General features: G+C 40.2%; 1 protein-coding gene across 8 annotated transcripts in view; it reads right to left on the reverse strand.

Moving 5' to 3' along the window:
* Positions 1 to 27,134, reverse strand: part of ITPR1 (inositol 1,4,5-trisphosphate receptor type 1) — a 199,093-nt gene that overhangs the window by 124,383 nt on the left and 47,576 nt on the right. For all 8 annotated transcript variants that reach the window (XM_081901286.1, XM_081901281.1, XM_081901283.1 and 5 more), the window contains 6 exons: positions 12,239 to 12,354; positions 7,157 to 7,243; positions 5,978 to 6,136; positions 2,422 to 2,520; positions 1,124 to 1,207; positions 885 to 1,031 (listed from right to left, as the gene is read on the reverse strand). In XM_081901286.1, the coding sequence (XP_081757412.1) occupies positions 885 to 1,031; positions 1,124 to 1,207; positions 2,422 to 2,520; positions 5,978 to 6,136; positions 7,157 to 7,243; positions 12,239 to 12,354 (692 nt within the window). The remainder of the gene's footprint in view (positions 1 to 884; positions 1,032 to 1,123; positions 1,208 to 2,421; positions 2,521 to 5,977; positions 6,137 to 7,156; positions 7,244 to 12,238; positions 12,355 to 27,134) is intronic.

The following is a 27,134-nucleotide window of genomic DNA, read 5'->3' on the forward strand; positions in this document are numbered from 1 at the left end:
TTCCTGTGGTTTTCCCCCCCTTCCCCCCCTTTCCCTAAGCTGCTAAGCCGCTTATCAGCTGATCGCTAAAAGCCGCTAAACCTCTAATAGCGCTAATCCGCTAAGCTGTCAATGGGCTTGCTTCGCAAGGCGAAAAAACCGCTATACGAAGAGCCTCACAGAACAGATTAATTTCGTCTTGCGAGGCACCACTGTAATAATAATAACAACAACAACAACAACAACAACAACAACAACAACAACAACAACATTATTTATACCCCGCCCATCTGGCTGGGCCTCCCCACCCACTATGGGCGGCCCCCAACAAAATATCTAAACACAGTAATGCATCAGACATTAAAAGCTTCCCTAAACAGGGCTGCCTTCTAAAGTCTTCTAAAGTCTGGTAGTTGTTGTTCTCTTTGACATAATTGGTCAAGAGGAGGACTATTAAGACAACTGTGACACAACATCCTCCTAGCCTCAACAGTTTAGAGGGCTTGTTTTTAGCACCCTCTAACCTGGTCTGCAGGTGCTGCTCTGAAATGCCGCTCTGGCAGGTGGAAAGGAAGTTTAAGCACCAGCCTACTGCTTGAACATCAAGCCAACCTGAAATGTGTAACAGAAATTAGGTGAGACAAGGGTGAGGGGTAAAGCTCTCCTAAAGTGTTCACTAGCTTTCCAGGCACAACACCAGGTGGCCAGGTATCCAATCCAGTTAATAACCTGTCCTTGAGAACATGTTGCTGTTTTTGAAATCTAAACAGTGTTTCCAGGTAGGGGAAAAAATATAGGATGGGAAGCGCAACAAGCTTTGGTGTATGTGGAGCTTTCCATCTATCTTTTAAATAAAGGCAATACTCATAACAAACCTATTCAGAAATCTCTATTCCCATCTTTACCTCAACTTCCCACAGAGCTTTTGAGCTAGTTGCAGAAGTAGCTGACTGTCTCCCAGTGGTTCTCAGGAAGACGTGCTGCTTCTTTCTGTGCTCATCACAAGTCAGAAATTTTTCCTGCTCTGCATGAAACAACCGCACCACATCTCCCTGCAAAGGCAATGAGAAGGCAAATGGGTAGGAAGCTCAACAAATACTTTTAAAATTTAAAACCTAGCAATGAGGCGCATTGTTCATCTTACCCCTTTCAGGATATCGTCTTTGTTATCGCTCCATTTCATAAAGAGGACTATTTTCCAGCTTGTGTTGCAGTTCACCGAGTTCACCTGTAACAAAAGCAAGCATAAGCAATTAAAACAGAAACATGCAGACACATGATTTGTTATGAAATACTTTTGTTCAGCTGTTGCCTTTTTTAAAAAAACAACACACACACACACACGCTTCATTGGTGATATAAATTTTGCAAGGGAAGTGGCAGTGTGCATGAAACATTTGGAATGGTAATGGAAACCATGATTGATGCTAACTAGGAATTTCTCTCATTAAGAGCTTGCTAACCATGGTGGGAGCTGTCCTTTTTTGGAGTTTTATTTATTTATTAACATTCTTATGTTACATCAGTAAACATTATCATATTACATCACAAGGCTTATTATAATTTTCAGCATGTATGCAAAGTTTATATACCTAAAGAAAAGAAACAAGGACAAAAAAACTATTCCAAAATCATATATGTACCAACACTTTGGACTTCCTGTCTATCCCGTTGTATATTCCTTTTTTACAAATGAATGTGCTCTTATTATTGTATATTTCTTTACATTTTATCTAATGAGAGATGTCTGATGAATGGAATTTCTGGTGAAAGTGCAAACACTCCCAAAGCTAATTTCACTCATGCAGCATAGTTAAGTGTGGCAGCATTTGCCAAAACTACAGGGAATCTTTACAGTTTAGGAGACAGGTATAGAAACAGACAACAAAGCTTAGTTGAACAACCTTACTGAGGCTATGATTCTGAACAACTTGAATGTAGCTGCCTAGTTTGCTCAGCAAAATTTACAACATGCTTATGCAGTTTTCAGAATTTGAAAAGACTTACAGTGCAATCCTACTCATATCTAATCAGAAGTAGATCCAAGGTGAATTCAATAGGGCTTGTCTCCAGGTAAGCTTAACCCAACTTCCCTAGGAGTAAGTTCCATTGAAATCACTATAACTTACTTCTGAGAAGACATGGGTAGGTTTCTTGAATTTAGCAAACTTACTTCTGCATAAGCAAGTTGGGAATTTTGCTGTTAGTGGTCAATTCACGGCTCTGTCCTTCAATAACATCTTCAGTAAAGCTAACTGAGCTACAGATGAAAAATGTGTCATAGCAATATTACTATTAATGTAGTATTACTATTAATGTAAGTGTTGAAACATCTCATTTATACTCTTTATTTGCAGCTTAAAAAACCCACTCCAGTTAATCTGCAAACCAGTTTATAGTACAACAATTTTTTATTGGTTTGGGTACTTTGTTTTAACTTACCTCATTACAGCCAGGATTGTCTACTAGTTGGTGACTACTGGCGTGCAGAGGCTGGCCAGCATTAACAGGATTCAATACCACCTTGTCCCCTATGACGACCTGAAAAACAAAAGAGTAAAGGTACAGTGTTGCCCCTATAATTCTAGTGACCTCCTGTTTGTGCTACTGCAATGTTCTCTTTGTGGGCTGCCCTTGAATTAGCTTGAATTAGCCAGATGCAGAATGAGGCTGTCAGGCTGATGCATGGCACAGTTCAATGGAGCTGTGTGTCATTGGTCCTGAAAGTGCTGCACCGCCTACCAGTGAGCTTCAGGGCGCAATTAAAGAGTGTTAGTGCTAGAGTACTAACCCATAAATGGCCTGATAACCCAAGCAGCATCCTAAAATGTCACCTTCTGAAGGAAGCCCACTGTTAGTGGTGCTGCTGAATGGCTGACACTGACACATGACAGGGCCTTCTTGGTTGTGGTCCTCCACTTATGTTGTTGTATTTATACTGTTTGCCACCCTTTGTCCCGTTCAAGAGGAAGGGCAGGATAAAAATCCAGAAAATAATATGAATAATAAAAAGAATATTTCTACAAGTTCATTTCAGAGTAATGCCATTATTAAGCCAACCAAAATGTCATGAAAAAGTGTGTGAGCTTTTGAGTTTCCCAGAACTCTTCTTCAGGCTAGATGGTTTTATTTAAAACACACACAAACAAAACAGGTAGGGTAGAGAGAAAGAAAGAGAGAACAACAATTGGTGTTTGTCAAGTCCTCCATATCCACATCTTGTTAAGTTTTAAGATGGAGTGTGGGATGAGTTAGCAAACATTCAAATGAGGCACTTTCAGGTGCACATGAAGGTTTCAGGTTGCGCTTTTGCCTCTTGGGGAAAAAGAAACACAGAATGGTTGAGCCACGATCTCTGCAAATAAAACAACCAGCTGCTGCTCAGTTCTGCCTCATGGAAACTTTGAAAAACAAAGTTTCGGATGGACTGTTTGACCATCAAAGAATGGAACTCAAGACAGAGGCACAGTTTTTCTAGTGCTCCTTCCACCAGCATTCATACTTCGAGGTTAATCTGAAAGTTGACAAAGTGAGTCTTTTTCCATCCACAATAGTTCAGAGATTAAACTATTTTATCATCTCTCTCACAGACATGACTCAACAACATCAAAAAGTATAACCAAAAATGCAAAATAGCGAACAATAGTTTACTTCAGCGATGCCATCCGCCTTCGCTAGTGCATGTTATCATGAGTCACGGAAACCTCTCTTTAAAAATAATAATGCTTAATGCATTTTAAATGAAGCTCTCGACTCTTGAGCAGTATTTCCACAGCAGTACTGAGACATTACTTTAAAGCGTTCGCACACATGGGAGGGTGGGAGACAGCAAGGATGGAAAGTACCAGCTACACCACCCCTATCATTACAGTTTGCTGCTTATCAAGTCATTCATGGAAGGCAGCTGCCTGAAGCAGGAAACCTTTTGTAGGTTCCAGGGCACTTCAGAACTCTGAACAATCAGAGGTCTAACAGGTACAGGGAGTCTCCATGAAGACAGGAGGCTCTCCCTGCCATATTGTTGCCTTCCATAATTTGGAAGGCGACAGAAATGGAAACCAAGTGTAAAGGCTATGCATTTGTCCCTGCTGCTGTTCCTCATACATTAACAAACACATTTAAATAATGCCTGAAGAGGGTTCATATCCTCAATAAAGCTACATTTAAATCACTCTCACAAAAATATGTATGGCAATATAATCTGGAGCCTCTCCTGAAAACTGGCTATTTAAAATGCTTTGACCAAACTGATACAGTAATTGGCTGTGTTTCCTGCTTGCACTATTATAACAGGTGCATCAAAACTTCATCAGCTTCAGAATCTCGCAGCTATGGTACCCAATTATCTACCATCACTATCAAGAAACAGTATACTAGAGTTGCCATGTCCTTCATGTTATTTCCATAAAGCAAAACAAAACATATTAAAAACGTCTCAGTGCTACATCTTCTGCCACAGAATCACCTATGTGGAAAATCAAGGTCATGGAAAGAATTATAATGCGCCACATTAAAGATTCCCAACAAAAGCCTGGAATCAGCAATGGACTGGATGAAGGCCAATAAACTGAAATTCAGCCCTGAGTGTTTTGTGGGAAAGTTACCTGGAGAGAGAGAGAGAGAGAGAGAGAGAGAGAGAGAGAGAGAGAGAGAGAATTCTCCCTCAAAGAGCTAGTATTTTGGGGGTACTCTGAGATTCGGCTGTATTCAAAGTGGCCTAGGTCTTTCTCTGCCTTTCTTCAGACTAGGTTGGCGTGTCAGTTGTAGCCTCTATTGGACAAAGGCAGCCTAGCCAGTATGTTCTAGTAACATCCGGTTTTGCCTAATATATTATGTTATATGTTAGGCTGTCTTTGAAGACTATTTGGAAACTTTAATCAAAGCAAAATACATTCTCATAAATCAGTCCTGGATTAGAGATTGCATCTCAATAGTATTAAAAGAACCTTCAGGTCCATTTCCAAACACAATTCAATATATCACGTAGGACAATATATCACTTAGGACGCAGGTTCTTAAAGGAATGCCTACCACTGCCAACCTGCCTGAGATAAGGTGTGCAGTGATCAGAGGGTGCACATTCTCAGGGAAGGCACCGTAGGTCGATTTCCTTCCCTAGAGAGACGTGTCTGACACATATTGTTAGAGGCAAATGGATTTTTATTCCCCCAGGCTTTGAAATGCATTTTAATATTTTCATTCTTAAAATGCACAAACTATTACATATTCGGCTCCACTGAAGGGGATATATACAACTTTTAAAGAAATGAACAATACTAGCCCCATGTAACTGAGGGGCAGACATGCTAAGCTGTTACAGAAAAAGCCAATGGAGACTACCATGACACTTTAAAGTGAATGGGTGACATCCAACAGGGTTTCTCCTTCCTCTCTTCTCCCACGCAAGTGCCTCCATATTATGCTCCAGAGGATTAAGAAACTATTTGGAGCAGATTTTGCAGGGTGCCCAGGGGGCTGGAGGGAGAAAGGGGGAACAAGAAATCCAGTTGCACAAGTAGATTTCTGTTGTGCAGATGGGCAGACAACAGAGGATGTCCCCCAATGCTAATTTGGGCACACAACTTTCATGGGTGCTATGCCCCCTCCCTCCAGTTTTTGCTGCAATGAAAGTAATTTTTTTAAAAAAGGTTCCCAATCGTTTTATGATGGGGAAACTAAATGCTTGGCGCATTGCTATATTTTAACTTAAGAACAAATTAATACATCAACAAAATAACTTAAGTGTTTTCATAACCATTTGAAGTAAGTGGAGATTTAGATGGCTACTGTTCCAGTCTTTAAAAAATGTCCCTTGTTTCCAAAACATTTGTTGCCATAGCAATTCACCTCCCACTCTCTTCAGTCCAGGAAAAAGAGACATGTATACTGTATAAACTCTTGTGCATTTAATTAATCACAAGAAAGTAAGCTACTGACGAAACAGCTTTGCAATATATTGCACCGCACACCGTTTTCTCTGACAATCCTGTAAACTTACGCTATCTCCTATGGAACGCAGTTTGTAGAAGGGCTGTATGTAAAACCAGGACCCTTCATTGCCAGCCTCATCCAGAGTCACCCTCATAGCATTCTTCTCTAGCAGAGCTGGAAGTCTCTTATTTACCGTCAAGTATTTGTTGCTTTTCAAGTGCAAAAGCTAGAAGTTAAAAAGAAAAAAAGGGGGAAAGAGAAAGAAGGGCACCACAAACACAATTAGAACAAAACAAAACAAAAAGTTTTATCCCACTGACTACAATAGTCAAAGTTTTCACAGGAACGATGAGAAAATTCCTTTTGTTCCTTAATGCTTTCACATACTGTACTTGTACATACTGTACTTGTACAGTTCATACTGAGGATGAAAGCAGAAGACAATTCGGTTTTTAAGGCCCCCTTAATTATCCCAAGACATTTCTTACACGGAGTAGTAAAGCTAAAAGTTGAAACCTCCTACCCAAAATTCTCCATAGTTGAAGGAATACTGCTCACTATGGAGTAAAAATCTGTAGAATACCAATATAATTAAGAGCTATATAGGGTGCTATAAAGAGCATTAAATGTTCACTCAGTATATTTATAAATACCTTACAGCTATTACTGCATATACCCTTGTATCAGCTTTAGGAAGATGCTAAAGGCTACAAAGATGCCTAGGCTACAAAAACTAGCAACCAATCTAACACCCTCCAAGTGCCATATTTTTCCGTGTATAACACCCCCCTGTGTTTAAGCCGACCCCTGTTTTTTGGGACCCCAAATTAAGGAAATGGGGGGAGATTTCCCAGAGTTGTTAAGCTTTTAGCATTTTTTATAATAAAAAACATTGTCTAATACACGGAAAAATATGTTACATATTGGGATTTTAACCTGTGCCTCTCATATTCAAACCCATCACTCTAGGTGCTGCACCACATTAACCCCTTAGAAGAATGCCTACATATATATGGATAAAAAGTACAAAGCCCAAAGTGCTGTGACAACACAGGGCAACAAGTGCTCACTAAAGCACAACCTCTTGTGAGTCGAAGAAAGCCTATGATGCTTGTGCATCTCTACTTGCAAAACAAGGAAGTTGCAACTTCATGGCAATTCAAGCCAGTCTGTGTGGCATATACAGCTGCATAGAATTATGGGTGCCAGGTTCACGGAGACTTCTTGAAACACAGCTGCAGCATACCTGAATAACATTGCCATACTGGATAACCGTGCCAAGCAACTTCCTATTCTCTGTCTCGTTCTGCTTTTTCTCCAAATCTGCAGCATGCTACAAAGAAAAAAAGAATGCTGATAAGGAAAGATGGGAAACTGGGTGACCAGCTGCTTGCTTTAGTAAACAAACATATAAACAAACAAACAAAAGTATTTTATGAAGACTGCTTGGAGAGCAAGGCAGTGGTGAAGCTTGGAAAGAGTTTTAGGGAGGAAAAATACTGTGGAAGTCTAAAAGGTCGGCCCCTTGCTGAATGCTAGTTTTAAAACCATCTAGCTTTACTTATACAGTGGTAACTCGGGTTAAGTACTTAATTAGTTTCGGAGGTCCGTTCTTAACCTGAAACTGTTCTTAACCTGAAGCACCACTTTAGTTAATGGGGTCTCCTGCTGCTGCCGCGCCGCTGGAGCACGATTTCTGTTCTCATCCTGAAGCAAAGTTCTTAACCCGAGGTATTATTTCTGGGTTAGCAGAGTCTGTAACCTGAAGCGTGTGTAACCTGAAGTGTATGTAACCCAAGGTACCACTGTACTTTAAAACATTTTCAAAAAAACCCCACAACCACCCCAAAACCAAATCAGGACTCATGTTTCCCAAAAATACCGCTACACAAATATATAAAAACCAACATTATGAATTAAGGTAATATGTGCTGTTGTTGTTTTATTTATATACCGCCTTTCTCCCTGACAGGGACTCAAGGTAGTTTACAGCTCAAATAAGAACAGCTAAAAATGGGGGGGGGGGCGACAACAAAAATTGAAACACACACATACATGATTAAAAAACATACCGCTAATTACAGTAAAAACAGCACAACACCAGCCCTTTCATTAAAAGCAGTCAGTACACGGATGGAATCAGTAACTTCTCTAGGGAGGGCGTTCCAAAGTTTTGGAGCAGCCATGAAGAAGGCCTTCTCAGGACGAAGAGAAAGGCCTCCCTCAAGTATATAAAGCCAGGCACGTTCGTATGAGGGAATACAGTCTTTCAGAAAGCTTGGATCTAAAATGTACGTCTAGATGGTTTGTTGCTAGTTCAGTTCCATCATGTACAGTGGTGGCCTGCAGTGCATTACAAAAGGAACAAGAAGTCCTGCACTGTGGAAGAAAAGTCATCTTTCGTATTTCACAGAATGTTTCCTAAGACAAACATTCCTTTTTGACGTGCTTGCTAAACAGGCTAGTCAGCTTTCCATTAAAACATGCTGGAAGTGGCTTTACATTGCAGAACACCAAGAAGGATATTTTGGAACAACCATACAAGGTTAGACAAGAAGGGGGATATAAACCCAAATGATTGTATTCCTCTAATCCATTCTTTAAACAAAAACAACAAAAATCAAAATGAAAGAGAATACTTCAAGTGTTTCTTACACTTCATTCTTTCAAGAAGTGAACATTTTTTGAAAGGTGTTAAATGGAGGTATAGGGTCCCACAACTCTTGATACTCAGAATCCCAAAAGTGTTAAATTAAAAAACGCTCGCAAGACCAAGAAACCTAAAATATGGGATTACTGTCTACTAGTAGCAAAGCTATTATATTTATCTAGATCCATTTCAGTCAGACTTGGGTCAGGAAGACACCTTGGTTAGCCCTGGGTAGCATGGGAGCAGCAGGACTAGAGGAAGAGCACTTCGGCCACAATATTTGGTCCAGGAACACACATAGCTGCTAATTTGTGCTAAGCCGTGGTTTGGCTTAGTGTTGTAATGTGTGAACTCCATCAGTGTCCTGGAGTCACAAAATGTTTCATCATTGGTTCTGCTTGGAAACTTCACAGCACTTTCAAAACCATCAACCAGAGTAAACTTATCAGTTGAGGTCCTGAGCTGCTGGTAGAGGTGGCAAAGAACTAGATGTGGGTTAACAAGTATAAACATCACAAAATGACAGCACTGTAATGGCTTACACACAAGGGGCACACACGTGGAACGACCAACTTTTGATGCTGAAGAACAAATCAAACCAAGCACTATATGAAAAGGCCACTAGGTGTCAGCTTTCCAAAAGGAGCATTGATTTTTGATGCTGGTCAAAAACTTCAGCGTCCCAGATTCCTAAATCCCTTAAATGGCATTAGCTTAAAATAACCTGACCCTTCGCATTGGTTGATCTGCAACAGAAGATGCTGAATTCCATTGGTAGACACACAAGCCAAAAACGCAAGTGATTAAATATTGGAGTTTTAACGTTTCCTTAAAGATTACGCCAAACCCACATGACACAAAAGCAGTAAGACAGGAAACTGCTTTCACGTTCCGCAAAGACTGCGCCAGGAATTCTCAATGAACAGTCCTCACACACTAAGATGCTTGTGTGCTTCTATGCTGGCAAGAGATTCATGCAATAATAACACCATGGTACCACTTAGGCATCTTCTAACCATATTAGTTTGTTTGCAGCACAAACAGCAGAAGAGCCCATTGGCATCTTGAAGGCTAACTCATTTTATTATGGCATTATGTATTGTGATGAAGGTTCATGCTGTAATAAAACTGCCGTAATTAAACTTTTACTGCTACAGGAAATTGTGGTGTCTAGGTCTGCGGTCTACAGGCACATGCTTCAGCTGTGAACCAGTAAATATGTTTTCCTTTAGATTTACCCCTGAAAAACAAACTCCGCTATCCCTCCTAAATGCTTTTCTTTTTATATACCCATGTGTGTAGTTTAGGTTTGATAAAACAAATTATCATTGTTAAAAAAATCTCCTGGTTGGTGTGATGGTAATCTCAGATCTTTTTCTGGATGAGCTGTTCCTTTAAAAACTCTTGTATATGATAAAAATCCATCACTTGTCTGCCACAGTTAAGTATAGCACTGAGATCCATGACTTGCTGAGGCAGAGATCTTAAAATAATAATAATAATCTGCTTGCTTTGAACAATCCAAGTCATATCAACTGTTTCTGAAACCCCTCTGTTTCAGAATAAGTTGGTCATGAGACACTGTGGGCCATCGTGAATTTGCTTTTAAAAGACAGACTCGTATCTGCTGTGACTACAGTGAAGGTTTACAAGCATCCAGTGAAGGTAGTTTTTCATATGTGGAACTGACCTCACATGCAAGGTCAACCCATTATTAATTATTTCCCAAGAATAAATTAAGAGTTAATACACTTGGCAATTATACACTCTGCTGGTTCTTTGGATTACCTATGTCTCATTCCTTTCCCAAAAGAACTTAGCATAGTCCAATGAGCATTTGATTTGTTCTAGCTAGATCGATACGTGCAGGGGTATTTTCAGGTCAAAGCATGCCAAATACATGGTGCCAACGCAAGAGCTATATACATATATTCTGAATGGAACATATTATATTCAAAACTGAACATTTAGTGAGTCCTGATTACGATGTCACAAAACTGATCACTGAAAGGATATCCATCCATCTCAGAAAGGAAAGAATTAGGGAAAAGAGGAAATAACAACAACAACAACAACAATAATAATAATATATTTATACCCCACCCATCTGGCTGGATTTTCCCAACCACTCTGGGCGGCTTCCAACAAAAGATTAAAAATACATTAAAACAGTCATTAAAAACTTCCCTAAACAGGGCTGCCTTCAGATGTCTTCTAAATGTCAGATAGTTGTTTATTTCTTTGACATCTGATAGGAGGGCGTTCCACTGGGTGGGTGCCACTACCAAAAAGGCCCTCTGCTTGGTTCCCTGTAACTTCACTTCTTGCAGTGAGGGAACCACCAGAAGGCCCTCAGAGCTGACCTCAGTGTCCGGGTTGTACGATGGGGGTGGAGATGCTCCTTCAGGTATACTGGCTGAGGCCATTTAGGGCTTTAAAGGTTTAAAGGTTTAGGACTTTAAACTCACATTTCAAATAGGTTTCCTTTAAAAAAAATAGCCCAGTAATTATTTATAATGGGAATATAATAAAATAATCACTTGTTTAAAATATGCTCCTATTTCAACTTGAGTGTAAGCCTTTGCCTTGTATTTATGTACTTCATATAAAGTATTTTATGTACTTTGTGTAAAACCAGCTACAAACTGCAGGAATAAAAGAACTTAAAAACATCTGACTTCAATTATTAAGTCTTTATTTTCAAAGTAAGATAGACATAAAGCTTATTTCAGTTTTCTTCCCTACCCATGTAGAGAAGTTTATTTTCAAAAATTATATGTTGTTACTCACACCACACTTTCGTAGTAAGAGATTTGCTTACTGCAGATATGAGAACTGGAAAGTTTAATTTTTTAAAAAAGCAGACTCGGGTACCTGTCTAAACTATGAGTACTTTCAGCAACAGGCTTGTTATGAGAAACTACTGTGTAATAAGAGGTTTCCCAGCCTTTCCTTGCCAAGTTGCTACCACATTTTTAATGATTCAGGTCTGGGGAAAACACCTTCTCCCCTACCTAAAAGGGGGTAGGCATTGTTTCCCTGTGGAGCTCTCTCGTCCTACGCATGCAGAATCTATTCAAGGCCCATGGCCCTCATTTCTATGCTCTTAGTTTCTTGCACTCTCTTATACGTGTAGCTGATTACAGATGTTAAGAAAAAGTATCATCAACTCTGATTCCCCCCCCCCTCATTTGACCTGGGTTTGGTTTGTTCACATTAAAGCATGTATTGAGAAGACCCCTCTGCCTACCTCTTTGTTAGCCCCCTTTGTCCACACCTAAACAAAGACACCCCCCCCTCACCCTTCACACCTCCCCATCCCCTCGCAGTTTGCCTCAAGCACCTCCCCTCACAGATCACAACAACTCCCACCCCCTTTTAAAGGAGAGCAGAGGTGCTTCCCAGAGTAGCTTCTGTAAAGTGATACTCCACTCAATTAAAGAGCTCGCCTAGGCAACCTGCCACCAGCACTAATTGCCTGCTCACCTGTGTGTCGTTCACCATGCAGGAGTTGGCATGGCTGCCTGTTGAAAGCCATATGAACTGCAGCATGGCAACAGTCTTACATATATGCGTGTCTGTGTGTAAAAATGATTATCTAAAAGTACTGTAACATAAGATGTTGAAATCAAAAAGAAAGTAGCATAAGATGAAGATCAAGATCAGTACCATACTCACATGTAGCTTGTTGAGCAATACAGCGTCAGTTGTGCTGTTAGCTCCTGGCTTAGCAGCTTTCCAAAACTGCTTCTGTGCAGAATAGCGATTCATGGGACATAACTTGAAGAGGCAATCTACAAAGAGACATAAAAAGAGCCATAGTTTAGCCATAGTTACATGATATTAGTTTTATCAACTATTGTTAGTTTTAATAACGTACACCAATTTAAAATATTTGGGAGACGTTTGGGAGATTTTTTTTTTTAAGGAAAACAAAGCCATTGTATAAAACAGAAGAATTCATTATTCCATGATTTATGATAAACACCAGAATGGTGGTATTTGACTTCAAATCTGCAAAGCACAAATAGTATGTTGATTTCTATATAATCAAGCACGTGATAAAAGAATTTGTGCTTTCCAAGTTTAATTCTCTTTAGCTCTAGTACACAGATCTAGATTTGGCCTTCTAGATATGGCTTGATTTTTATTTTTAGAAAAGATAAATTGATGATTCATATAATATTTTTTGAAAACTCAGAGGAAGGCTGTGACATTTATAATTCTGGAATCAAACTTTTGTGCCCTACTCTTATATGGAACTGAAATAGGGGACTTTAAAGTAGCACCAAGGAGATTGCTGCATCAGTACAACCATTTCTGCTTGTTTGATGGAATTATCTCCTTTTTTCTTGCCCCACATGACGATCTGTGGGTTCTCCCCAGAGCCTATTAGGTGGGCAAGAAGGGAGGAGAAGGGGGCAAAGCCCTATTGCACTTGCAGGACTTGACAAACTGGCTACCACTAGGCACAACTATTTGATTTTACCCACCCTTTTGACAGTACAACTAATGCAATTTTCTTTTCAGAATAAGATCTGGCAGGTCTATTTTACGAGCACCTAACCTAAGGGAAATCCCCTCAATTCTTGTTGAGAGCTGAAACTGGGATATTACCTAGCAGAAATGAAAGTTCATACACAGTAGAAGTTAGACTTCCAAGACTTAATCTAAGCAAGCAGATGCAATCTTTTTCTGACTCAAATGTTTGATTTCACAAAGTTGCTCATATGGTTCAGCTATATGTGTCTTCTACGTACTGTTTTCAGGAAATGTAGCCACTGAACACAAACTGGAATCCAAACGCAAATACATTATTCTTGGGCAGAGATTTTGTTTATTGGCAGGATTAAAAGCACCCTGATATGCAATAATTAATTCCACCTATTAATAGCCCTATCAGATTTCATGCCAAGGAGTGTTCCAAGCCTTCTGCGTTTTCAGTGAGTTTCCTCCACAATTTCAGACAAATAAAGGATATACATGCCTATGATTCTATGCGTTGTTTAAGTTATAGCATCATACTTGTAGAGGTACAATGTTCCCTACAATTCCACTGTAGCCTTTTTCAGGAGGTATGGAAATGGGGGAGCTACCATGTGGTGGGGCTGCAGCAGGGTTATAAGCATGCTAGATCCAGTCCTGGGTCTGTGGCTTTCCAATAATAAGGCCTTTGTGAATACATCTTGTAAAATCCAGATTGCAAAATGTGTAAGGAATCCCCGTGCATACAAAAAGTTGTCCACTGCAAAAAGTCACATTCTAAATCATGGAAGGCAACTAAAATGCGGCCAGAGGGTAGCTCTGATATGTTGTCAGATATCTGATATCCCTCACCTGATACGTTTTCTATTTCCATAATTCCTGTGGAGAGATTGGGTTATATCTCATAAAATGCAGTGAATAAGATACTGAAAAAATTAAGAAAATTATTCAGACCAACAGAAAGAATAATCTTTCCTGGTCAGTGAAAACAATGACAGGAGTCGAAACTATGGAAACTTTTGCCTTGGCAGCTGTGAAACAATGGCAAACCTCTTGTGGCTTGAATGAAGCTGAGATGGAAGCTTTTATTTTATTTAAAAATAAAAAAAACCACACCAAAAATAGCTTCCTTCTTTACGAGCAAATTGCTGTGTACATTTTAACATTGTTGTTTATGCTTCGGTTCCATGATCACTTAGATTTACTTATTGTTTAAGTGGTTCCTTTGGTCTGACATTTTCTTTTTGCAGCTTACAGATAAAACAGCTTATGGCTAAAACTAAAACTGGCTAAAATCTAGTCAAGCAAGAAACACCAAAATAATTGCATTTTGAAGCAATGTATTTAAATAGGATAAATGGACCTAAACAAGAATTATGGGCCAAATCTACTTATGCCAACAGACAAATACTAAAAAGGTTGCAATAGTTGTTTGCTCACAGAGATTTATACAAGTTGCAATACTCTCTTCTACAACTGGCTTAATATTCCACCATAGAATGTGTGAGCGCCACTAATGTGCAAAGTTTCATCTCTACATCCAAAGTAAAGATTACTTTGTCATCCCTCACAGCAGTACCAATCTTCCGAGCAGCTATAATTTAAAGGACCCATGACTGTGCCATCAGGCTTTTCAAGCTGAGAGAGAAAGGCAACTGTAGACAGGTTCTGGACATTTAATACCTATGACTACCTTCTGTTTTGCCATAAGCACGAGTGAGCAAACACGTGACATTTAACCATTTATGCAGGCAGTGACAACATGGCAAGAAGAACAGAGATAAGTAGCGAAACAGGTAAGTGACCTTCTAAGGGCTGCTTATGGAGTTTAGGTTGTCAATCACTGACTGCTGCTTGTATTTGTGGCATGAAGCAAATATATTAATGTATTGTAAGTTTCAGCAGTGAGGGTTTTTAAATAGAACGTGTTTTAGCAAGTTCAAGATGCTATTTCCACCAACAACTTGGGAAGCCACAATTAGATATAACTGCTTGGGAAAGGGGGAGAGAAAAGGAAAAGAGATTCTCCCTAGATCAGAACGAATTTTCCCCTCATCAGTTGCTAAGCAACAGATAATGCAAAAATTAAATCAAGCTCTTTCAGAATTGAGTGCTCCAAGTAACCATTAGAACTTCTAGCTGCCAGAAAAGTGAAAAATAGAACAGCTGTTCCAAGTGCCTCTTTGCAATTATGCAGAAATAAAACTTTAGGCTGTTCATTATGTAATGCAATAGACAATGCAATGTTATATGCAGTTGCATAATCAACTTCAAAATATGGCTTAATATCCTGGTTTGTCCTAGAGCAGTTAACCATAGTCCCCCAGTTCGGACAAAACAGGAAACGATGGTTAATTAAGAAATTTAATCACAGCTTGCATGGCGGGGCTCTGTGCATGAGTAAAAGGCCTGTGCATTGTTTCAGCTTAATAAGCAGTATAGGATCATCTGAAGCCTCTTACTAAGGGGAAAAACTTACTTCAAGGGATCTTAGTATCCCACATCAAGTTATTGAAAAAGACAAGAAATGAGCCAATCTAACCTATTATCCTATTCTGCAGGTAGTCAGTCCCAATAATCTTCAGCAGAAAAAATACATTGATGGCTCAAGGCTCAAATCATTTGTACCTGGAACAACAAGTCACCTGGATCTTATCGCTGAAAGTTATTTACTATCCTACCCACACAATTACAATCCTAAATTCATTTCAGAAAGAGTCCTGGCAAAATGAGAACAGGAAATCTTGGGAGCGCAGCTAAATAGTTAGATTTGAACCCTAGCAGGTAACCTGCAGGGTTTTAGATACAGAAGATCTCCAAACATAATCCTGCCATTGGACAGTGAAAATATTTCAGTCCTAGGGGCCAGAGGAGGAAGAAAGAAGCATGCATCCAGGCAACAGCCTAATGAGAAGAGGATTTGGGGGTGGGGTGCAGTATGGAACAGGAAATAGAAGGATGTACATTGTATTTTAGGTAAACCACCTTGAGATGCTTCTAGATCAAAAGAAAGAGCAGAAAAGAAGAACAGAATATTCCATTTTATTGACCATGACCACCACAACAACAACCCCTTCCCAATTCCATAAATCAAAACAAAAACAAAGCAAGAATATTTGACTTTAAAAAGAAGGAAATGGAAGAGGGGTTAAGCTTTCAAGTTGAGTTTTTCCCCAGACACTAATGTTTCAAATTTACATCCAAATGATTTGCAGAGATTGACAGCTGTGACTAACACAGAAGGTACACTTCAGGCTGGTATTTTTGTATTGCAAATTGTAATCAACGTGCCAGCCACAAAGAATCTTCATTTCTACCCGAGAGAGAAATGTATTCATTTGCCATTAGCAATCAGCAAATGGTATGTAATAATGCAGCAACTTGGAGAATCAGGGGACAAAAATATTTCCCAACCAACTGGAACATATTTAAGTTTGCACAGATTTTAGACCAAGCTAAGGAACCTGTGGTCCTCCAGAAGTTGACTGACTCGAATTCCCATCCATTTCAGCCAGAATACCAAAGGTCGAAATTATGGGAGCTGTAGTCTTGCAACATCTGGATATCCACATATTCCTCATTTCTGGAGTAGAACTTCTGGATAATGCCATGGGTTGGGCCCAGAACATGCAAGTGTGACCAAGACAGCTATTGCCTCCACCTGCCTACTCATCCTCTCTCCAGGTTGCACAGTAGAGAGAATATCATGCTTTCTTGCCCTTTCCCCACCACTTTGAGAAGCAGCAAGGGAGGGAGACACCATCCATTCCTATTGCTCACACGTTCCAAGGGAGGGAGACTCTACTGGGCACAGTTTTTAAAAGCCACAATTCCATAATGAAACAGGTAATGCAGTGTGTAACGGACATTAGAAGCAAGGACAGAAGTGCTAGCATTCTAAGCAGGAAAACTAACACAACAATCTCTCTGTCTGAGTGCTCCCAGGGAAAAAAGGGGTGAGTTCTGTGATGGTGTTGCAACTTTGAATTGTTTCCCCCCAGTTTGCTAACCTGACACCTGGTTTCCCATGTTTTAAGCACCAGACTATATTTAACTGATTTAACTGATATTTGACAGTAAAACGACAGCACCACCTGGATGTACTTTTCAGTTATTGTTTTTAGTGTGTGTCTGTGTGTGTGTGTTTGTGTATAGCAGCTTAACTTGTGCTTCATTCACCTCAGGCTCGACATTAAAAAAGTTACAGCATTGAAAGAGACACGTTGATAGCTCATAGCTTATCAGTGGATGCCATACAAAGAATAAATATAACACAGAGAAAACAAAACCATGCATTTAAATTACCAGAAGGATGTGAAGAAACGGTTGCAATGTGAGAGGATATTTATAACAAAACCCTGTTGTTACATTTTAACACTGGTAAAGAGTGAACTGTATGAAGAGATAAACTGTCAGTTGATTTCTGACTAAAGCCAGGAAGAGCTGCAATGCATAGGGGTTCAGTTGGCAGTTTTCCAAGAAACGGCTAGGCTGTTGGTTTGTGGAGTTTTTTAAAAGGTCTTTACATACTTGGAAGGTTTTCTGTGATGGCAATTAACACCAGAACTTGGCTTTTATACAAGAAAGGAGAGTTGGGAAAGGGTCAGATTATGACAGTGGAGATTCTATTTAAAAAAATAAAATAAAGCATCAGTTCTTAGTTGCCACAGATTCACAATTCCAAGGAGTACCTAATGACTGGCCAGAGGGATCTGACTGGAAATACTATAAGGGCAAGCAGAGCACTGTTTGAGAGGGAAAGGGGCTAGTCAATGAAGCGCCGAGGCAGAAGCTGAGAAGCCAGAAAGGACAGGAAGTCTCCAGAGACAGTTTTCTAGGATAGCCTCAGACCAGAGCTGCAGTCACCAACAGCTGGCCACAGGAAGACTTCAGAGGAGGCAACTGCAATATTTTCCTGGGATCTTCAAGTTACCTGACCAGAAGGAAGACTTCAGGGGAAAGCTGAAGGGAGCCTTTCAGAGGAACAGAGGCAGCCTCAAGGAGATTGAATCTAGTGTGAGTGATGAGCCAATCTTGGACTCCCGGCAGTGTGTCCACTCAGCCCCAACTTTTGCCACGGCCATGCCCACTTGCAGCCCTATCCAGGTAAATTGTTGTACTTTAGTAGCAGTAATGGCAGTAAGCAACACTGTCAGGGAAGTCTAATATTGTACAAAAGGTACAATATTAGAAACGTTTTATTAAATACGATGGAACAAGCCACTTCCAGAAACTTCCTTTCAAACACACTTAAGAGTGGGCTGGGCAAGCATCTCTCAGAGGCCAACACTGCTCCAAATACAATTATATTCCGTTTATTTATTTCCCACAATAATATAAAATTAACGCTATAAATATAAAAAAAGTATGTGAGCAAAAAGGAGGAAATAAATACATAAATAAATGATCAAATGGGCTGAAAGACGTTAAATTAATGTTTGAAATGCTAAATTTGTTTACAATATAAAATAAGGATTAACATTTACTTGTGCTTTATTGCACCAATGCATGATAAAATAAAACCCTCAATTTTTTAATGAATAAATTATCTGGTTCTTTACCCTCACTCACACTTATAACGTTAGTCAACTTATGGGTGCTGGCTAATTAAAAAATATATTTATAATCCATTATTTCAATGTAAAATGCTTCATTAATTTTAACAGGATTGCATGTGCATATCTCTGCAATGAATTGTGGTTACTGTCTCCAGCTGGATTAGACTACTGTATTTTTCCATGTATAAGACGTCCCCTGTTTTTTTTGAACTCTAAATTAAGAAATCAATATCTTAAACACCTGAGATCGCCCAAACATGTTGACTTTTTTTTAGGAAATTCACCCAAATGTGCTGCCGCTGAGGGAGGGAGGCAAGGCAGGGCAGATGGGTGAGCGATAACTAGCAACAGGGAGCGGGAGAAGGATTCAGAGCCAAGCAGGGCATGAAGATAGCTGACACCAATCAGAAGTACAACGGGCAGGTGAAGTGCTGGACCGTATTTTTCTGTGTATAAGATGGCCCCCGTGTATAAGACGGCCACCTATTTTGGACTAAAAAAAATAAGCAAAAAACCCCACCTCTTATACACGGAAAAATACGGTACCTGCAAAGTGACTTTTTTTTTAAGGCATGTGAAGAAAGGACATTTAGAAGCAAAATTCCATTTTCATATCAGTCACACATGCTTTTCACAATATATATTTAAGTATTCAGGTCATATATTAAGCGCCTATGAAAATACCAATCCACCTGTTCTCATTCCACGATAGAATCAACCTGAATTTCTATTATTCTAAACTACTAAATTCACAGCTCCTTTCAAAAAAATAAAATAAAACTTGCAAGTCTGAAGTCACCAGTCAAGATATTTAAGTTTTATATTCTTCAAAATTATTGGAAATGGAATCATTAAAAGGAGAACTGTGACTGGCAGGCAGGAGATTGCAGTGTAGATATATGCTAACATCCTGCCCCATCCTTATGACAGAAACAAAATCTCTGCCTGTCTCTGTGTATATCAATATTAGACAGAGATACCATGAAAATCCCCATGGAAGAAACAATATTTTCTGGCAACAGAATCTCAAGCATATCTGGTCTAGCAACAAACAGCACTCTATATTTCTACTAAGGGATTCATATTCACAGACTTCCCTGGTCCGACTGCCACAATTTCCAATTGATTGCATGCATGCTTTAATAAATGGGTAGCTCTTTAAAAAAAAAAAAAGCTTCAGATAATGCAAATCTGAAGAAAGCAGGAAAATTGTCATTTGGTTTGCCTGTAAGTAGTTGATTTTTTAGAAAACAGTGGGAGGACAAGCCAGGCCAAGACAGGGACAACAGTTTAGTCTCTTTCCCTCATGAACCCAAACTCATAACCCTAACCCCTCAAATACTAGCTTATTTGCTTTTTTAAAAATGCTATTCAATGACAAAACTATGTGACAAATGCCACGTCTAGTTTTGTCCTAAGTTTTCATTCCCAGATTGGCATGGGACAGGGAAAATAACTGATAAATGGAGAAGGTAGCCACAACGTTGCCTGCTCCTTATTTGCTTTCAGTAGTTGTGTGAAACTTTGCATTAAAAATGCAGACAGCCACAAAAGGCTCAACAAGAACTGTAATTCTTGCAAGGTATTTTATATTCAGGTACAGTTAACCAAGTACAAAATATGCATAACGTTGTCAATGGCAAAGGGTATGCAAATTTCAAATGTGACTTTCCCCCTTTTTGGAGGAGGGAAGATTTAGGCTGTGTAGAAACTTCTGAGCAGAAACAGGACAGCCACATTTGAAAGAAATGCACCATATTCAGCAATCTATTGACTAGCATATATCAACTGGTGACAGAACGGTGGGAATACCCAAACTCTACCTTCACAGCTAGAGAAAGGACAGTAGCTCTGAATCCCCGTTACCAGAATTAGAGCTGCCCCAAATATTCTCCATTTTGTTTTCAGAAAGAAGCTAGCAAACTAGGTGGAGCGCTATTGTCCCGTCCCCTGCCAAAGAAAAATGCAGTTTATGCGAATATCTACCCTACCCCACCCTATCCAATCCTGTTTGGCACCATTATTCTCTCTGATGGCTGCTGCTTCCTCTTTCTGCAGCTCACCCAAAGAAGGATGATGCAACAAACCCAATGCACTGCACTGCACTGCACACACAATCAGATTTGGCTATGTGACAATGTTAGGGGGGCCCTTGAGGATGTTTGAGATAAAGGAGGCAAGTGAGGGCAATGTAAATGAATAAGTGAATATTTTCAGAAGTTTGGGGGGGCCATTTTGGGAACTCCTAGAAACAGTATGCTGAAAAAACCAGCCTAGCTGATGCACTCTACTTGTAGAATATCAGAGTCTTATTTTTTTTAAATGCAATCTAGTAGTTGGCCCAAGAGATAACTGAGTGAAATGGAGATAAGTTGGAGATGGGTAGAGCAAACTGGGATTTCATAATAATAATAATAATAATAATAATAATAATAATAATAATAATAATGCAGTATTTCTTTGCTCCGTATTTTCATATTTAGCAGCAAAGTAAATAATACCTGGGACGCGGGTGGCACTGTGGTCTAAACCACTGAGCCTCTTGGGTTTGCCGATTGGAAGGTCGGCGGTTCAAATCCCCACGACAGGGTGAGCTCCTGTCGCTCGGTCCCTGCTCCTGCCAACCTAGCAGTTCAAAAGCACGTCAAAGTGCAAGTAGATAAATAGGTACCACTCCGGCAAGAAGGTAAACGGCATTTTCGTGCGCTGCTCTGGTTTTGCCGGAAGTGGCTTAGTCATGCTGGCCACATGACCCGGAAAAACTGTCTGCAGACAAACGTCAGCTCCCTCGGCCAGTAAAGCGAGATGAGCGGCGCAACCCCAGAGTCGTCTGCGACTGGACTTAACTGTCAGGTGTCCTTTACTTTAAATAGTACCTAGCTTCATGTGATGTTCTCTAACACTCACCAGACAGATAGTTAGAAAGGGCTTGGGGAGTCTCAGAAAGCAAAGCAAGTTATAGAGGAGATAACTACGTTTTAAAAGGACAGTGTTTGTCAAACGTCTATCGGCAGTCTTGATTGTGTGAGGTGACATGCACAATCCCCAACATTTAAGAGCTACAGTAGTTTGTATGATCAGCACCTTCACAAATTTCTTGCCTAAAAATGCAAGTGTGTGTGTGTGAGTGTGTGAGTGTGTGAGAGAGAGAGAGAGAGAGAGAGAGGGAGAGAGAATGAAAGAAAGATCAGTCAAAACCTGCTGTTTCCCCACATCTACAAGAGAGGAACAAAGCCCACTGGTCATTTGATAAAGCTGATAAAGTACACTGCCTAATATTAAGACTTAAACAGGGGAGGAAAGCCACATCCCTGAAAATACTACTTAATTAGTCAGCTTTAAACTATAATTTTCAAAGCATACTTGCTAATTTTTTGGTAGTACTACTTCCCTATTTTGTTAATGCAACTTCCCTATTTTGTTCAATAGTGCCCTTTTGCATTTCTCTGAAACCCGTAGAATAACATGGCTCAAAGCTGCTTTTTGAATGTTGCACAGTTCTTGTTTAATTTTAGATGCTTTTAGGGAAAGACCCAACTGCTCAAGCTCAGAGGAATTCACCCTTCTCTTCCCTTCTTCCCGCCCTGCTGAGCTCTTCAAATCCTTAGTGGAGGCCCAAGACAGTCTACATTAAACAACTACAATCTTTTGGCAGAGGATCAAAAATTATTGTAACATAGCATGGAATTTCTCCATCAAGACATTTTTAGAGACATGGCTTTGAAACAGTCTCCCTCTTCTTCCGAAAAGAAACAGAGAAAGTTTCTCACTTGGCAACCTTCTTGTAATCTGAGATAAAAAGTCAACAAACAAAACCTGAATTGCTCCAAATATTGAAAGATAAGTACCTGTTAAAAGGTACGACCCCAAAAGTTTTAAGTGCAATAAAGCCATGTGTGGCAAAATGAACATAGGCTTCAGCCTGATCCAGCATAGTGTTCTCCAACTAATATGTTCTCAGAATGGCCAACCAAGAGGCCTCTGGGAAGTCTGCTAGAAGCGCCTAACTGCAACATGGGAGTGGTCTATTTGCTCCCACACAGCCTCAACCTATCTTGGAATACAAAGCTCACCTGTGACCACTGAAGCTTCCAAAATCTCGATAGCTCTAACTTCCCCTATGAATGTAAACAGAGAGAGACTTTGGGCAAGTTGGTAAGCAGCTCCGACTCAGGGCTCCATGATTGTCTCCAACACACTACCTGCTCCATATTGGCACTAGGGTCCTGGGGAAAGATGCCTGCAATGGGCCCCATCTCCAAGTGGGCTGCCTCCATGTCATTGCCCAAAAGGAGAGGGGCAAGGGAAGTGGAGGGTATTGCTCTCTTTGGCCCATCACTACTTGCATGCTTGTGAAGGGCAGGGGGAGGAAGGAGCAACAATGATGGGAACCATGGAATTAGTAGCCAGCCCATAAATTCAGGAGTGTTGGCTTTCTGAGGTCCTCAAGACCCACCCTGCTCACCAATTCTCTTCTTCTGCCTTGGTCTGATCCAAGTCTTTGGCTCTTACCTGGACTGTTTGCCTATATGGGTCCTTAGTGTTCTCCTGACCCAGCTATGCCTTATACATGCCCACGGCATTCCCTTTCCAAAATTACAGAAGAGGCACAATATCGTCAACTCAGCTATTCCAGCACTTTTTATAACACCGAAAGCCATTCTCAGAGGAATTGGCAGACATGGGTGCCCTGCATGAAGACATTGAACTAAGTGGACTTTTAATTCCCTCAAACGCTTAAAGATTCAATGACACAGATATACACAAACAACCTCCCACCAAGCCTATTTCCTATCCACAATAATCCAAGTTGATTAACACTGACGATTTCCCTACTACTGAAAACAATCTCCTTAACTTTGGAGGAAGGGAAACGAAAGTGGAAAAATAGTCCCTAAACTAGCAGAACAGTTCCTTCCAGAAGCAACAAGGAGCAGAGCGTTACCAAATAAGGCAAGTGAAAGCTAAACGCCAGAAAGAAGCAGGCCTCATTGTGGGTATTTTTATTTTTTTATTTTTTTGGTGGTGTGTGCTAAAGATCAGACAGCTGGATAATAGAAAATGCAACTATACCAGCATTATTAGAGTGGTTCTCAGATGGGAAGAACAAATGTTCAGAAACCATGAACGGAAGCAAGGTCTGCCAGAAAAAGGGACCTAAAGGCATTTAAACAAGGCTTCAGAATGCTACCACATATTTTTAGACACAGAAGAACATATTAAAGTCTAGAGTTAAACAGCCTATCCTGTCTTTTTCAGCAGGGTAGTTAAAGCTTAATATCTGCTTGTGCTGTTGTTGCTCATGAGATACAAGCAATCACTAGATACTGTAAACAACTGCAAGTTTAAAATGCAGAGTGCACCCCAGTATAATATACAGTACTCTACATTAGACACTTGTGTTTTTGTGGGGGTTTCCCCCCTTTTTTTCTTTAAGTGCTTTAACACCTCTCTTCTAGGCGACTCTCCTTTCCACTGTAAGACTTAAGCAAAAACCATGCAAAATGCTCTAGACATAAGGGTATTCACACCTTGGAATGTAAATGCTGCAAGATAAATTCTGAGGGAAATTTTTGAAATGTTGAGGAGCATAGACAGCTTAACTATGTGCTGTGTGAAGAAATACTCTCTTTTGTCTGCTCTACATCTTCCAACATTCAGCTTCATTGGCAGTCCCTGTGTTAACAGTAGTGCCCTGAGAAAGAACTATCTAAGATTGTCAATTAAGTTCAAGGCCACGGCAAATTTTTAACTAGGACTGCACACTTTGCCAGCTTTAAAACCTTTACTTCTTCAGAAACCACGTTTCTTTCAAAAGCTAAATTGATTTCTGCTTCGAACCTACATCAGGAGAATAATATGAAGCTATTCTCATTGCCTATTCACGGTTACAAAGCCCTAAATAGCACGGTCTTTGAAAATCCTACTTGCTGAACCACTTCAATATGAGGAGCATTCAAATTAAGAGAGCCTTACAAAGCAGGATTTTAAAAAGGCGTCCTGTTTAATGGATGTGCGTTTACAGTAATGATAATGTGCTTCAATGTCTCACATCTTTTGAATGCCTTAAAAACAAAAGTGATTTCTGCATATCACTTTCAGGATATTAAGCTATATTTCAGTAAATAGGATAAGCCATAAGAATATAAATGCATGGGTGGTAGCAAAAAGAGAGGAAGAGGCTAAGCTGGGGCAAAGAAATGAGAATGTGGTTGAAGTATGATTCAACATTAAGTTGTCCTCCAGCACAATCATTTAGTATATTGCTCTGGGAAGCTGCCTAAGACATTTGTCAACCAAGAGAAACAGAACCAGCAGTCAACTTGCATTTCCTGTTTGAGCAGCCAGTCTGTGGCTCAAGCTTCTCTCCACACATCTGGTGTTCCCACGGTTCCCCATATAGACACTCGCCACTGAAACACTGCAAAAACTGGGGCCTAATTTGAAGGTTCCCGAAAGAAAGCTTCTCCAGTGTGAGCATCGTAGAAGTGCCTCTCACTTATGACAGGATTGATGCATGCTACAGTATTTTTAAACATAGGCTACATCACATGCTATACCAAGGTGGGCAGAAGATATTGCAGAAGCACTTGGGAATGCTGAGCATATTAACAGGTCTCTGAATAAAAGAGAGAGTCCTTTCCATCAACTATTGGTTCAATTTTCTACAAATATTCACACAACACTTTGCTTTATTTATATCCTGAAAATATGATGGGTAGAGTGTAGAATTCACACTACATGACCATGCATGCTTCTAATTTAAAATATGACCATTTTACCCACTAGACAGGAACAGTGAATGAACAGGTGCTAATTTGCAAAAGACAAAAGGATTGTGATAGCTTGAGCATTAGGAGAGAGAGAAGAAACATAAGAGTAGCTCTAACTGCCTCCTGAAGGAATCAGTTGCTCAGTGTCCAAGAGGAAACATGGTTGACGTGAGTCTCTCAGTAACAATAAACAGAAGTCCTGTGATAGAGGGTAAAATCAAGCAGGCATTTCAAAGTCAGTAGCAAAGATGTCCAGGGCCTCCCTGATCAGCTTTAATGGAAAGAGTCTCAATTGTTGACACTCCAAGACTGATGGTGGAAATGCCTGCTCTAAAAATTAGATAATACTCCCAGAAAGAACTAATGTGTGATTGGAGAATGTTCCTAAATCCAGGTTCTCTCTGGGATGCCCAAGTGCAGGTAGTGTCCAGGAGCATGTTTCATCAACAAGTGGATTTGTAAATTATGCCCCTTCCTTTTAAAAAAGAGAGGATTTTTATCATCATGGTGTGTGCCCTGGGAACCTCCTGACCAGACTAATATATTGCATGTGAGGCTGGCCTTTAAAACTGTTGAGAAGCTACAAAATGTGGCAGTTAGACTGGTTTCGGGTATGAGACACAGAGAACAAGATGCACAACTTAGCATGAACTGCACTGTTTGTCAATTCCTTTGCAGGTTAATCTGAGGTGCTGCATCTTACAGTCTTCATAGACTGGGACCAGCATCCTCTTTCTTCTTGCTCTTTGAGACCCAGCATTTAAAATGTGCTGACAGTATTATTGGCAACACAGGTTGCTGATGATGGGGTGCAGGTGCAGAGCTTATCTCGAGCATTTTTTACTAGCTAGTATCGCAGAACATTTCCACTGCTGCAGAATAGTACCAGAATAAAAACATATAGCATGTTTTTATAGCTTGCCTTCTATAGCATGCTTTTATAGCATGCTTGTCTCACTATGCACAGCCTTCTATAGCATGCTTGTCTCACTATGCACTATGCAAAGGACATTCATGTGAAAAAATACAAGTCCAACCATTTTCAAACGCAGAGCTGCAAGGCTTTGCACATCTATAGATTTCTGAATTCACCCCTGATACCAATGCCATGTTAGAACATCAAGGACACAAAGATAAAATCAATGCAGAATTCGCTGCCTCTGAAGACTTCGCCTGCGCCTGTCCCTATTTCAAAAGCAGTATTAGCACTACTTTTGAGTTACTGGGGCATTTTACTATTTTTAAAGTTACATTTTTGTTTCATTTTAGCTAAGTGGCTTTTATTACCATAGTTTGGTGGTTCGAATCCCCACGAAGGGGTGAGCTCCCGTTGTTCAGTCCCTGCTCCTGCCAACCTAGCAGTTCGAAAGCAGTTCAAAGTGCAAGTAGATAAATAGGTACCACTCCGGCGGGAAGGTAAATGGCGTTTCCATGCGCTGCTCTGGTTGTGCCAGAAGCGGCTTAGTCATGCTGGCCACATGACCCAGAAGCTGGCCAGCTCCCTCGGCCAGTAAAGCGAGATGAACTCCGCAACCCCAGAGTCGGCCACGATTGGACCTAATGGTCAGGGGTCCCTTTACCTTTACCTTACTATAGGTTATTGGTGGTTTGTTTGTTTGACAAACTGTTAGCCACCAGATGACATTAGGATAAAAGACTGAAAGATAATTCTATATGTGTCTATTCAAAAGTAGAAATGAACAAATCTATGCATTTTGGTTTCTCTCAGTTTTAAAGTACTGTACAGTTTACCTCACT

Source organism: Podarcis melisellensis, assembly GCF_964234715.1.
Source record: "Podarcis melisellensis genome assembly, chromosome: 2".
Lineage (NCBI taxonomy): Eukaryota > Metazoa > Chordata > Lepidosauria > Squamata > Lacertidae > Podarcis > Podarcis melisellensis.